The sequence below is a fragment of the Bombus pascuorum genome, chromosome 9 (assembly GCF_905332965.1).
Source record: "Bombus pascuorum chromosome 9, iyBomPasc1.1, whole genome shotgun sequence".
Classification (NCBI taxonomy): domain Eukaryota; kingdom Metazoa; phylum Arthropoda; class Insecta; order Hymenoptera; family Apidae; genus Bombus; species Bombus pascuorum.
In genome coordinates this window covers 14,606,869-14,620,060 of record NC_083496.1, presented here as the reverse complement: position 1 = coordinate 14,620,060, position 13,192 = coordinate 14,606,869, and the positions used below count along the sequence as shown (strand labels likewise).

The 13,192-nt window shown below is 43.9% G+C and overlaps 2 protein-coding genes across 21 annotated transcripts in view; one reads left to right on the top strand and one right to left on the bottom strand.

Moving 5' to 3' along the window:
• The first annotated feature begins 178 nt into the window (after positions 1-178).
• LOC132910327 (dynein axonemal intermediate chain 7 homolog) lies at positions 179-5,863 on the top strand. Of its 6 annotated transcripts, none has more exons than XM_060965950.1 (16): positions 179-690; positions 1,213-1,426; positions 1,497-1,871; positions 1,983-2,169; positions 2,250-2,390; positions 2,455-2,529; positions 2,598-2,821; positions 2,931-3,115; positions 3,238-3,534; positions 3,605-3,766; positions 3,950-4,103; positions 4,225-4,516; positions 4,627-4,722; positions 4,860-5,081; positions 5,163-5,273; positions 5,334-5,863. In XM_060965950.1, the coding sequence occupies exons 3-16, from the start codon at positions 1,711-1,713 to the stop codon at positions 5,472-5,474; spliced, it is 2,448 nt and encodes an 815-aa protein (XP_060821933.1). In that variant the 5' UTR covers positions 179-690; positions 1,213-1,426; positions 1,497-1,710; the 3' UTR covers positions 5,475-5,863. The 6 variants fall into 6 exon arrangements, with proteins under 6 accessions (XP_060821933.1, XP_060821930.1, XP_060821931.1 ...); XM_060965947.1 differs by having other exon boundaries at positions 179-707; XM_060965948.1 differs by having other exon boundaries at positions 179-707; positions 4,225-4,520; positions 4,631-4,722.
• The window catches only part of LOC132910335 (synaptotagmin-7), a 23,965-nt gene continuing 16,328 nt past the window's right edge, over positions 5,556-13,192 (bottom strand). For all 15 annotated transcript variants that reach the window (XM_060965969.1, XM_060965970.1, XM_060965978.1 and 12 more), the window contains 7 exons: positions 12,560-12,869; positions 12,328-12,468; positions 12,064-12,211; positions 11,853-11,962; positions 11,600-11,768; positions 11,299-11,511; positions 5,556-11,128 (listed from right to left, as the gene is read on the bottom strand). In XM_060965969.1, coding sequence (XP_060821952.1) covers positions 11,028-11,128; positions 11,299-11,511; positions 11,600-11,768; positions 11,853-11,962; positions 12,064-12,211; positions 12,328-12,468; positions 12,560-12,869 — 1,192 coding nt within the window. In that variant the 3' untranslated portion in view covers positions 5,556-11,027. The remainder of the gene's footprint in view (positions 11,129-11,298; positions 11,512-11,599; positions 11,769-11,852; positions 11,963-12,063; positions 12,212-12,327; positions 12,469-12,559; positions 12,870-13,192) is intronic.

The window sequence follows — 13,192 nt, the reverse complement described above, 5'->3', positions numbered from 1 at the left end:
CATAAATGAATTAATATTTCTTATAAAGAACTTCAAAATCTCTTCCACTATTCGCTTTTATTTGCACAAAAATAATTTGCGCAGTATGATGCTCCCTTTCAAACAAAACAATTTCTATTCAAACATTTTTTTAATAGAACCAATTCTTTATGAGATATTTCGATTTGTCGAGATACAGAAAACACCCTATATACCCGTGACGTTCGAAGATAAGAGTAGTTGCACGATAAATTCTTAAACGTTATCACAGAAATTAATGAGCTGACGATATCTGCATATCCATTTTCTTATGACCTTCATACCAGTATTTGTAAATATCCGATAATTCGATCATGAATACAATACGTTTGCTGTTTATTTTCCGCGAATAATCGCGTAGTACGAAAGCAGCTTATTCAATGTCTCTTCTCTATACATTTTGCTTTTGTTTTGCTATATGTAGAGCAAAGTATAGAGTACACCCTACACATGTATGTACATGTATATATATGTATATACATATATCGTTGGTAGTTGGTTACGACAGTCGGCAGTTGTCAGACGTGTTACTGTCGATAGTGACATTCATGACGGCGTTTGACAAGAAACGGAGGTTTCTCGCTTATCCATTTGAATACATCGATGTCGTCATTTGCCCGACAAAGCGAAACAACGTCGTTGTTGACTCGTTCGAGCTTCGACTTGGACCAAGTGATCATCTCGGAGAGGTATCGATTCGGCAAAAAAGTACCCATTTCGACCCTATGTCGAGCTTGTGTATGATATACGTGTGGCGACACATGAGTCATAGGACGAGGCGAAGCGAGCGCGACTCATGTTGCAGTTGTGTCTCGGATCACGGATACCGCCTCGACACACGAAATTAGCGCGAGATTCTCTCCAGGCAAAAACAATGTCGCCGTTGAGGGCAACCATCGTTCCAAGTCGAATTTGAATCTTTCGACTTCCCCTGACCAGTATAAATAAGCGGGCACGATCGCGAGTGAAGCAATTATCAATAATTAATTGTTGAACGATTATCGAGTATATATCGAGTTATTATCAAGTTATCCGTGAGCGGTCTATTCTATTTGTTAAACACTTTGTACGAACGTCTATCGACGGTATCGATCTTACTTGATTATTTATTCTAAATATATTTGGCGGTTGCAACAGCAATCATTCTCGTCATTAAAATAGAGTAAGATAAGAAATAAAAGAGAAATTTTGCAGGGAATCGAAGGGCAAAGCATTGTCGAATAATAACCGACAAACGACGAAAAGCATACAAGATTTCATCGACGAAGAAAATGACCGCGATTCATACTCGGACTCCAAGTCGGACGTGTTGTACGTGGAATATGAAGAGGATGAAGTAGAAAGAGAAAGTATCGCGCGAAGACAACGAGCGAAATCCATCGACGCACCACGTCACGTCTTATCATTGGTAAGGAAGAAACATAGTATTTTAGTTAGCGATAATCTAATTTGATATTATTGAACGTTCAATGTCGTAGGTGGAAAGATGGCGCGAATGGCAGGTTATTTCGCTGTAAAGTAAATCGAGATAAGCGACGATCATTTGATTCGCGTTGATGTCTGCGGTGTAGCGACGTAACGCGGTTCGGCCAACTTTCGAATTTCAAATCAGCCGATTTAGTAAACGCGTTGAGCCGCAAACGCCGTGATCGTTTCCCAAAAGAAATCGAACAATCTCGATTAATTTAGAAAATGGCAGCGGCCGCAATTATAGCGCGATCCAAAGACACGTCCCTGAAAAATCAGAAAGGAAGGAAAGAAGACCAAGCTTCGCCGGAAGAAAAAGTAGATGAGTCTGCTGGCAGAGCAGGAATCTTCGATGTAGATAAAATTAGTCGGATGGAGGATATCAGGTAACGTGGACGAAAGAACCCAAGTATGTATATATATACTTTTTTACTTCATCATCATCGTCTCTCTCTTCTCCTTCCTCCTCTTCTTTTTTCCTTTGCTATATCACGCAGGGATCTTATGATAAAAGACATGCAAGAGGAGATTCGTTTGGAACAATATGACAAGAAACGAAAAACGGAAATGGAAGCGGAAGAAGCGACGATCCGGCAGAGACAGCTGAAGCAGACAAGTGTCATACTTTCTCGACATTGGACAGCGTACGCGAATAACATATTGACTCTGAAACAAGAAGAGAACGTTGGTACTTGGTTGAAAATCACGCATTTCCACCATTCCATGTCTCTCTCTCTCTTCCCGTTTCTATCGATGCATTTTAGTGGGCACGGTACATGACTTGCGATGGTCTACCAGATCCTGGTTCGTTGTCCGACATGAATACATTTTTGTTTCTTTGGCCGTTGAGTGACAAAGAAGCTAGTATGAATACCATAGAGGATAAGTGTCGAGTGATCACACACGTAAGTAAACAGAAGAATTCAGTCAATCGATCGGTATCCTTCATGATTAAAGTTAATCTTTCAGCTGTTGAGCAAGATCGATCGAATTATTCGCTTCTCCACGATCGACTCGAAGGAATACGTGGTCGAATGCGAATCGGTGAGTGGATCTCGAGGAAATCTCTCTTCTTTTCCAACGATTGTCACTTTTATTTTCCAACGCCACAGATCGCTACTAAGCTTCGAATCGAACTTCAACGATGGATAGATCTCGCGTGCTACCGATTGCTACGTAACATCGAGGCTAACATGATCAGAGAAGACATGAAAACTACCAGATACGTTCGTGCGACGAACAAAGCAGTGTGTTGCGTTTGGGCTCCTATCGCGTTGCCGATAGGACTGAAACGACAAGGAGGGGATATAGAACGATCGTCGTTAATCGCACACGGGTACCCTTTCGATCTTGCTGCGCCAATCTACCGATATATTATATTACAGTCTTTTAGTCCGTTAATAATATACTGATCGAGTTTGATCGTTACGCGTTTCAAATTGCAGAAAGTCGGTCGAAATAGAATTCGAAGAAATGAAACTGACGATTAAGATGCCGAGCGATTTGGACTGCCATCGTATGGCGATTAGAGGTCTTTGGCTTGCTTACGATCATTACTCGATCGAAGCTAATTCCTATCGCATGCCCCAACTACCAGAAAATTTGTTCGATCTGTGGAATCCATCGCTAGGTACGTTATGCTTCTCTACGCAGTTTTCGATACGTTCGCTCGTGATTGGGAATTTGGCGCAACTACCTCAACAAATTCCATCATCCCCTCCCTCTACATCTAGATTGTATTTTATTTTATAGATCTTCTGGAATACTCGACAAGACAGTATGAAGAAAAGGTTCGATTACACGAGGAACAAGCGGAAGGACGACGTTTACGTCTAGAGGAAAAGAAAGCGATACTGGAAAGAATGGAATATCCTCCGGTTTCACCGCGGCTGGATAAAAGAAGGAAACGAGGTAAAAAGGAGAAAAAAGCACATTCGGCGAAAGATTACCAGTTGGAATTCGAATCCACGTTGACTTCGGTGTTGCCTTCGAAAACGGAGCTATTACCCTATCTGCCGACCCCGAACGAGATACTTGATGAGAGGGAAGGTAAAATCGTCGTCCGATTTTCCAATGGTCGATGTCATATCATGTCGCACGGGAAATGTTTTGTTCACAGAGAAAACAATGTCGGAAAGCAGAAAGTTACTCTTTACTCGATGCGAAACGACAGAAGTGAATTTGCGAAAATATAGGATCCTCGGTGGAGTATTTCGCGTAGATCTCCTCTATCAACCGCCACAACCAAAAGATCTCGGAAAAGAGACTTACTTAACTACTCGTGAGTACCATTTGGGTTACCTTCCAGATGGCTATAATTCGCATTATTGGATATGTGTTTATCGTTCACCAATCACCGATCACCGCGATTTCGATGCAGCGCTATCGATTACGAATCGCGTCATTGAAACGACCACCGAAACTCGAAACCGGACCAGTTACCAATTAAGCACGTTCGTTACAGTTGAATTACCGAAGGAGCCGAAATTCGTACCGTTTCTTAGATCATACGAGACACCTAAGGCACCACTGGAGTCCGAGAGAACGCCGGAAGTCATCGAAGCTGAAATGAAAGCTCTGGAACTAGCGATGGATGCGCTCGTCTTGCTTACACTCAAGTCGGTTTACATCAATACGTCGATCTTATTCTTTACGATCTTTATTTTCCTTTTTGTTAATTTGAATTTCCGTCTCCATTCCCTGTTGATTGCTGCTCGCATTTCTGTTGCACCTGTACAGGCTACCCGATACGGTGTTCTGGTTCGAACCACCGGTGGTCGCCCATTGGTTACCAGAGAAAGAAATGTGGTCAACGAAACACGTACACGATGTTAAATTCAACGAGGAGAAACAAACGATCACGTTTCGTACCGGAAGATTAGGAATCCATGGATTAGCTGGCTACAAATACGCGAATCTTCCGTTTCAAAGTTGGGAATTGAAACCGGAAATGGGAAAAAGCGGACGAGATCATGCCGGGGTGGTTCTCAGCATTACAGCTGCCACGATTCAAGCCGAGTTCGTTGTCAGGGCGAGTACTATAGCATTTTCTTAACCTGGGACCTTGTATTCATACAGAATTCATAAAGAACACGATTTTTTATTTCTTGACGAACAATTAGGTTTCCTTTCCTTTCGTAGGAAGATCGAGTTTGTTTGAACTCACTTACCGGTGCCGCGTCTACTCCGATTAAGGAAATTATCGGTGAATATTTCGAATTGGAATGCTTGATCGAGGTAACTAATTCGTCTTTCAACTTTTACTCTTTTATTCCTCTGCTTTTGTCCGGTCGTGTAAATTGTACATATTTCACGATGCTCGAGTCGTTTACAAAGAGTACTAGCAGTAAAGCGAACACTAGCACAACTTGCAGCGATTGCAACAAGTTGGATGCGACCTGTTTCCAGAACGGGACGCTGCCAGCTATTTAAAAGGACTCTCGATCAAACACCCGATCGCTGAGAAACACTTGAGAAAGTGTATGGCTCTATTGTCTACCTCTTATATTTTTTCTTGGTCTCGATGGAACGCGACTCGCAGCTTTCGAGAAATAGTTTTGCAGTTTAAAGAGGTACACGGTTGCATCGCAAAACAGGTAACACGCCAACAAATAGCCTTCGGTTCATTATTTTCAAAATATATACTTGACCTTATTTTATCGAACTTTACCATTCAGCGTACGAACCTGACGGTCTTGGTAACATCTTCGCGGACAATGCGCATACGGTGTACCGAGGTCAGTTCCGAATTCTCCGACTTACCACTCGATGACGAAGAAGACATCAAGGTAAAGAAAAACGATCCGTTCCTTCTCCTTTTTCTTCTTTCTTTTCTTTTGTTCTTTTAGTTTTACGCCGACCTTTATCAATTGGCGTTGAACACCGCCGGGATCAAGACTCGACTACTGACGGAACGGATGTCGTATAAATTAGCGTCGACGGTTACTCAACTTCTCGAACGTACCAACGTTATCAGCTTGTCCTCTTAACTCGAACGAGCTGCAAATAAGGACACTTGGCTGTCGGTGCATCGAAAATGGAAAAAGGGCAATAAGATTGGATGACGAGAGTTCGTTTCCCAAACGAAATTCTCTTTATTCGGATATACAACGTTATGTCGAGCATCAAGCGATATTCAGGAAATAATAAACGCCTCCGTTCGATCAGTTTGTCAACGATATATCAGTTTGTAAAACGATATTTGACTCGAAGGAAACACACAGCGATATCGAGCTTATAGTTAAGCGATAAAGAGTTAATCGATGCGCTTCGTCGTTGGGTCGAGGGTCGAATGAAAGAGAATGAGGTAGCAGAATGATGTAGGGTAGAGATTGCGCGACCGAGTCGGTTGCTGGAATGCTCGGGACGAAGGGCAAGATGTGGAGCAAAATGTATGTGTGTGTGTGCGTGTGTGGGTAGGTGGGTGGGTGAGTTTGTGCGTGCGCGCACGGATCAGATCGATAAAGTGTATAACAGGCGATACACAACGACGAGGAAATGATATGACAAGGAAGCGTTAAATCTGTACGACTGGCAGAGTCGTTTACTGCGGATCTGGCTACGTGGGCCTAGTCAGTCGAGGTTTCCGACAACGAACGGTTTGTGTGTTTGTGTGTATGTATATGTGCTTGCTTGTTTGTTTGTTTACTTGTTTGTTTGTTTATCGATATCGTCCGAAAACGCAATTACTTTTCGAACGGGGCTCGTTCGTTCCGTTTTCCCTTCGTCCGTCTTTTTCTAGTCTTTGTCGAAAAATACAACTTATTTCTTCGAATCGATGTTTCCTTCCATCCCACCCACCTATACAGATGGATACACCTTCCCAACTTCCAGTTTAATTCTCTTCTCTTGATTTTTAGAACAAACATTACGTGCATACGCAATAGGAAGCTAAAAAATATATGTATAGTGTTGCGCGCTGCGAGGGCCGGACACGCGTGGCGAGCAGTCTTCACTTCGGTACACAACCGAACACGATCGATCGCAAAAATTTCTTTCGCCCCTTCGTTCATTCGCCCGCTCATGTATTCATGTGTTCGTCCGCTCATTCATTCCTTTGTCCGTTCGTTCGTCCCTTCGTTCGTCTGTTCATTCAATCCTTCTTCCATTCATTCGTCCGTTCATTCATCCATTCGTTCGTTCGTTCGTTTGTTCGTTCGTTCCTTCGTTAGTTTCTTCATCCGTCCGTCCGTCCGTCCGTCCGTCCGTCCGTTCGTTCATTTGTTCGTTCATTTATTCGTTCGTTCGTTCGTTCGTTTGTTTGTTCGTTCGTTCGTCCTCTTTCGCACCCATCCTATCTTCTCTTTTCTCTTTTGCTTCCGTTGAGTTCGTTTGCGCTTACTTCCTCTTCCACCGATCGACGGAACCCTGTTCGTCCTATGTATCGTTTGCACGCGTACGATATGTATACTCATAGTCGCGCGCAATATGTCAAACGATAACGCTGTCACGATAATCTCTTTTTTCCAATTTTTCTTTTTCGTTTCGATTCGGACGATCGCGAATCCAGCGTCTGCTACGTTCCCTATTTACTTATTAGCTATCTTTCTATATTCTCAAACACATCAGCATCCGGCTCGCCAGCTATTCCAGCATACCTTTTTCCATTACCTCTTTTCTTCTTTTACCTTCGTTCGAAACTTTTCGATGTTTCTCCTTTAAGCAGGTGTATTTGCATTATGGCGACCCGACTACGTTGTTTCTTCGTCAAGTTATGCCCGAACTACGCGATGAGCCTTTATCAATCTCAAGATTAAAGACTGTAGCAGTCGATGATGAAATGGTCGATGCGTAAAGTTCAACTTTCGATAAATTTGCAAATGAATAAACAACTAGAGGAGGCGACCTTGCCTTTGCTTTTCACGATGTTACCGATCGAACGAAAGACCAAGAAGAAAACGAGACAGTAATATCGTTTGACGCGGTGCGTCGTACGCCGTGTCAAATGAGTCCCGCGTGTCGGCTCGCTCTCGATCCGACGCAGAGGCCAACAACTTGCACTTCTCGACTCGCCACTTCGCGCGAGTTATAGCAGGGTGAATCGTGTCGAGAACAGAGAGGTAATACGGATAGGCGATAAAATACCGACTATGATCGAACCTGAATAAGTATCGACTGGATTACGCTGATCGACATCGAGTAGCGAGCCATTCTCGCGCGGGATCGCTCTAAAATCCTATTAACGCTCGTTCTATCGTTATCGCAAACTGGAACTTGACTCGCAAGCTGCTTACGATTGAGGTAATCCATGGTATAAGGCCCAATTCGCATCCAGTTCGAATTAACGCGTACTTAGTTTGTATACACTACGCAATGTATGTCGACGATTCGTTTGACTCTCTAAAATAGGTTTTAGAATTAGCGCGCGTTCCATCCGCGTGACAAAACGCAGATTAAATACCAAACATGAACGATCGATCGCTCGAACAACGAATCTCTGGCGCCACACGTGAATAATCTTCGTCCACGTGAGAAGCGTATACGGTAGAGATAATCCGTCCGTTGCTTCGGCTAACTCGGTTTCCATCGACACCGGCCGCCGATCGTTGTTGCTGTCGCGCGAGTTTCGCGAAAGCTCCATCGACCAGGATCGCTCGAAATTCCGAACGATCGCGGCGCGTTGGAGCAAACGAGAAAATCGGAAAAGAAAATAGGGAGAAGAAACGCTCGAGGGCTGGCAAACACCTTCGATCCGTCGTTCGCGTTTACTTTTGGCACTTTTTCTCCGATTATGGGGCTAATTTTCTATCAGAGCGCGCGTAATCGCGCCAACAGGCGTTCCATCACGATCGACCAAACGCGATCGAGCGACATACGAACGTATAATATTTATAAACGCGCTGCGAACGCGTTCGCTTAACGACTAAACGCTATGGATCTGGTGCATGTGACACTCCTCTGGTGCAAACGTTAGCTCGGACTCCGACTCGAAAGAGTCGAACAGGAGTCGAACGAGTCGTTTTAGCGCATTTCTCTCTTTTCTTATTTTTTCCTTTTCTCTCTTTCTTTTTTTTTCTTTTTTCTTTTTTCTAACAGGTTTATGCGAAATCGTAATGTTTCGTGTTGCATTTTGCATTTTGCATTTTGCATTTCAACGGTTGCGTAACGGTATAATACACAGGCTACGATATACAAACGTTAGTCTAACTGGTTTTTGTGCTACTCGATAATTAGGTGTACACACATGTGCGATGCGTATGCGTGCAAATGTTTGACCTACTTTATATGCAGGTGTGTGCGTTCGTGTATATGTATGCGTTCCTGCGTGCATGTGTGCGTGCGCGCGTGTATACGTGCATGCATGCGTAAGTACGTACATACTTACGTACGTTCGTGCGTGCGTGCGTGCGATCGAACAAGATCGATGTAAGATTAGACGAGATTGACACGTACGCGAGAGAGGAATCGGATGTATTCCGCGTCGCGTGCAAAGTCGTCGCTCGATCTCGCTGGCGTGGTACGTAGCTCATTTAAGAAGCAGCTCGGTTTTTATTCACACTCGACTATCTAGCTATTCGTTAGATTGTAAAACCATTGAATGTAAAAATATTCGTCGACCACGCTGCTCGGAGCATGTGTTTGCCGCGACATCGAGTACGACGTTTTCGAGCCGCAAATCGCATCTACCCTTGTTGTAACGTAAAAGCACTACGCTAAACACGCTACGCGACGCCCCTCGCTTTGCCAACAACTACATATTCTCTACCACTGTCGGTGTTTTACTTTCGTTTCACGACGCACTGCACATTCGATTCTACACATATACCAAGATGAACGCAGTTGCGCACACAGATACGCCACGTATATGCAAACGCACATGTACACGCACACTTTTCGAATGCGAATATACGTATGTATGTATGTATAATGTATGCAAAACCTGCAAATCGTCGTCCCAATTTTATCTCGGGGATATCTCTACGTGTTATCGTCAACAACAGCAAACTATCGAATGTAACGCTTAAGATTAATTCAAGGTGTAACACCGATCACAATTTTTATCGCTTTCAAAAGATTTCCGACTAGGTCGATACAAAAATTCCGTCAAAAATATCGCTGCTTTATGGTTTCTACTTATAAGAATTCAATATTATATTCCGGTGTTCCCCCGTTTCGATCATTCGTACACGTACGCGATGAGCAATTGCACGCTACCAAATAACCAACGGATATAACGGATATAACGGGAAAAGAAACAGAAATGAGAAGGGAGAAGAAAAAATTGGAAGAAAAAGAGCGCGACCTTGTTTTTGACACATAGAGGTTTCGAAACAATCGGAACTGTCAAAACGTAGGATATCTTGGGAACGCGACTAAAGGAGAAAGAAGATGACCGAGTTTGCTTCTACCTTCGGTCAACAATGGACAAGATGCTGATCTATTGAGTTTAACGGCCGACTCGAAAATGAGAAATCATGAAATCGAGACAAAGGGATGAAACAGAAAGCGCGTAATAAATGGAACTTTTTTAAAGATTGGTAGACGAGCAGACATTTCTTTTCTTTGTCGTAACGCTCTGATATCTGATGGTAGAATCGAAAGACACCGGATGAATATACGGGAAACAGGGACGAGGTTGACGCTGAATCGCATCAACGTATTTCGAAGCAACGGTATTACGTACTCGGTACGTACTTACTCGTGCAAAACACTCATAAAAATAATGTTCGATGTTAAATGTCAATAGAGTCGCAAAAGTAATATCGATCGGTCGCTGTTTCGGGCGTCTCGTCGTTCGCTCGAAACGTATATCGGTATGTTCAAACATCGCGGCACACGATCTCGCGTGAGAACGAGCTCGTTATCGTTCGCGCGAGGGAGCTGAATACGGATATATATTCGTCGTGAATCGTTGTCGTGCATGAAGAAAAAGGAGGACAAAGAACTAACCGACAGGAAATATCGACGTTGCGCCGGAGAAAATGGTTCGATCGTAACGCAACGTACAGAAACAGTTTCTGCCCATAAGTATCCTGGGGGAAAGGGGAATCTTTCGCTCGATATGGACGCTCGACCTTTCCTCCGTTCTCTTTCCCATTCCCAGCCAACCGATAGAGCAATCGAGGGAAAATAAAGAAGATAGAACACCGTTGATCTCCTCCGTGTTTTTCTATGCGGAAGAACGTCGTCGCATGAAACCAAACGGAACGCCACGTAGTAAACTATATTTGTATGGGTAAGCAGACAGAATGTCTGTCACTTTCGATTCGACACGATACTCGACTGTGAAAAGTGCGTGAATCGAAATCAACAGGCACTTCAAAATCGTACCAAAGATCTTGGTAGATTTTGATCGATTTTATGCAAAGTAGGAAATAAAAAACGGGAAGAGGATATATAAGAGAAGAAGAAAACAAAGAGACAGTAAAAAATGAAAAAAAGAAGAGAAAAGTAAAGAAAAGAAAAAGACGACGCGAAATAGTGGCAAAGTTAAAGGGGCTCGAGAATTCGGAAGATACTCTCGATGTTACAGGTCTAGGTTTGATCGACGATTTCCAATGTGCTCGTAACGTATACAAGTAGCACCAGATACGTTCAAACCTTTACTCTGGCTTTAGTCGATGCCATTGTACGATCGTCTGCCGCGGCTTCGTAATCATATCTTGCCAGTGTTTCGTTTCGCTCGCTCCACTGCCGTTTTTTCCTGAAATTTTACCAACGAACAACAACGTTATCCGATAGTTCTACACGCGCATAAATGCCTAAAGAGACCGGTGACGCTGGTAATGAACGATTGTGACAGTAACAGTGACAGTAACAGTGACAGTGACACAGTGGCGGTTGCATTGAGCAAATTATCGAAAAATACTGTACCTGCAAGTTGAATCCGTCCGATCAACTCGTTTCGACCGATGTTATCGAAGTCCATCACCATTACGTCCAACGAACATTCTCGAATCTTTTCCCATGGTACATTAAAAGAAAATGCTTCGTTGAATACTGGATTCAGAGTACATTTAAATATAGGTGTCTTCCGTTTTTCGATCCTCTTGTCGCCGAATTGCAACCATACTTTTACATATGGATCTAAACGCAAGAACAGAGTGGAGAAAAGGGAAAAGAAAAGATTAAGCGTCGTAGCCTGATCGCAATCTCAAAATATCGAATCGCTCACCTGATTTTCCGTTAATATCTTTTGCTTTCAAGTTTCTCGCTTTCAAAAGCGTCAAAGTGAGTACGGAATTGCTCGGATGATAACACAAAGAACACAATAATTCGCCGCACTTATCCTTCGCCGGTGGTTTCAGGGCTTTCCAAAACGACGGTTTGTCCGAAAAGTCAACCTACCGAGAATCGTTCATCGTTATATCGCGACTCGATACCACTCGAACCATCGCTGAAGAGCACGAATTGATCATGAAAATTACCTGACATAGCGGAAGAAACATTTCTCCGATAGAATCGTCCCTGGAAAATCGATCGTAGTCGAACACGTGTAAATGCAACACTCTGCTTTGTAACTTTTGAATCGGGAAACCTATGCAAAGAACGTAATATAACGCGATGTAATCCTTTCTGAAACGCGTATCTGTGCATGCGATGCAGTTTGCCTGGAACGCATCTCGTATCGATGCTTACCTTCGAAATAAAACGTTTCGTTCCATCGAGGATTTAGCGTGCGTCTCTTTATCTTCGTCTCTAGTCGGTGTTTCTTGTCCGGCAGAAGGGTTACGCGGACGTAAGGATCGGACGTCCCGGATAAGTCCTTTGCCGGCAAATCTTTACCCTAAAAGTCAAAGTACCGAGTAACATTTGTCATTTATCTGTTTGGTCGCGATGGGTAGGTAGATGGAGGTAGACCGAATATCGACGATTCACGTATCGTAGGCAGGCAGCACTAACCTGTATAATACGTAAGATAAGCGTAGTGTTTTGAAAATCATATTCCAAGCTGAAGTGTATTTGACCAACGTTCTCGCTGGGTTCTGAATTATCGATGTACATGTCCACCAAAGACATCGATCTGCTCTGCAGAAACGCTTTCTGAAATGAAAACGTGTTCAAAGCTACCACATACGGATTGGACTCGCGAAATCTACGGGAGAAAGAGATTCGCCGAAGAAATCCGACCTACCGACGGATGATCTCCTTTGACATTTTGCAGCTGTTTGTTTTGCACTCCGGCGGTGGGAGTGCGAGGTTCGGCCGTTCCAGCGGCCGACCCGCTACTAGACCCGCCGAGGGAAACCGCGTTCGCCCCGGCGCCGATCCCGCTCGTTCCTGCGTTCGCATTTCCGATACCAGACGCGGCTCCCACGCCAGACCCCGATCCGCTAGCTCCCGCGGTTGCCCCGCTCGCCGTCAAACCGCTTGAACCGCTAGTTCCCGCCGCTCCGCTTCCACTTGTCGATGTTGTTGGTTTGTTCGCCGGGCTATCGGTTGTCCTACGACAATCGACCCTCTTTTCAAATCTCTATCGCACCACTTCATCCGATCGCGTACCCCGCCTGGCTCATTTTTATTGTTCTCGTCCTCGTTGCGTCATCGTAATTGTCTTATCATTACCGTGGTTCACGTTTCGATCTCGTTCATCTTTCGTCATCCGCCAAAAATCTCGCGTCATCCCGATTTCCTTTCACGTGCATTTATTAACAATGACCAAAACTAAAGCGCATACAGTTTCAACTACATATTTTGGCGTAGCTAAAGCAGTCGCGATTAGATTGTGCGTCGTCAAAAGCGACCATCATGACACTACAAACTACGG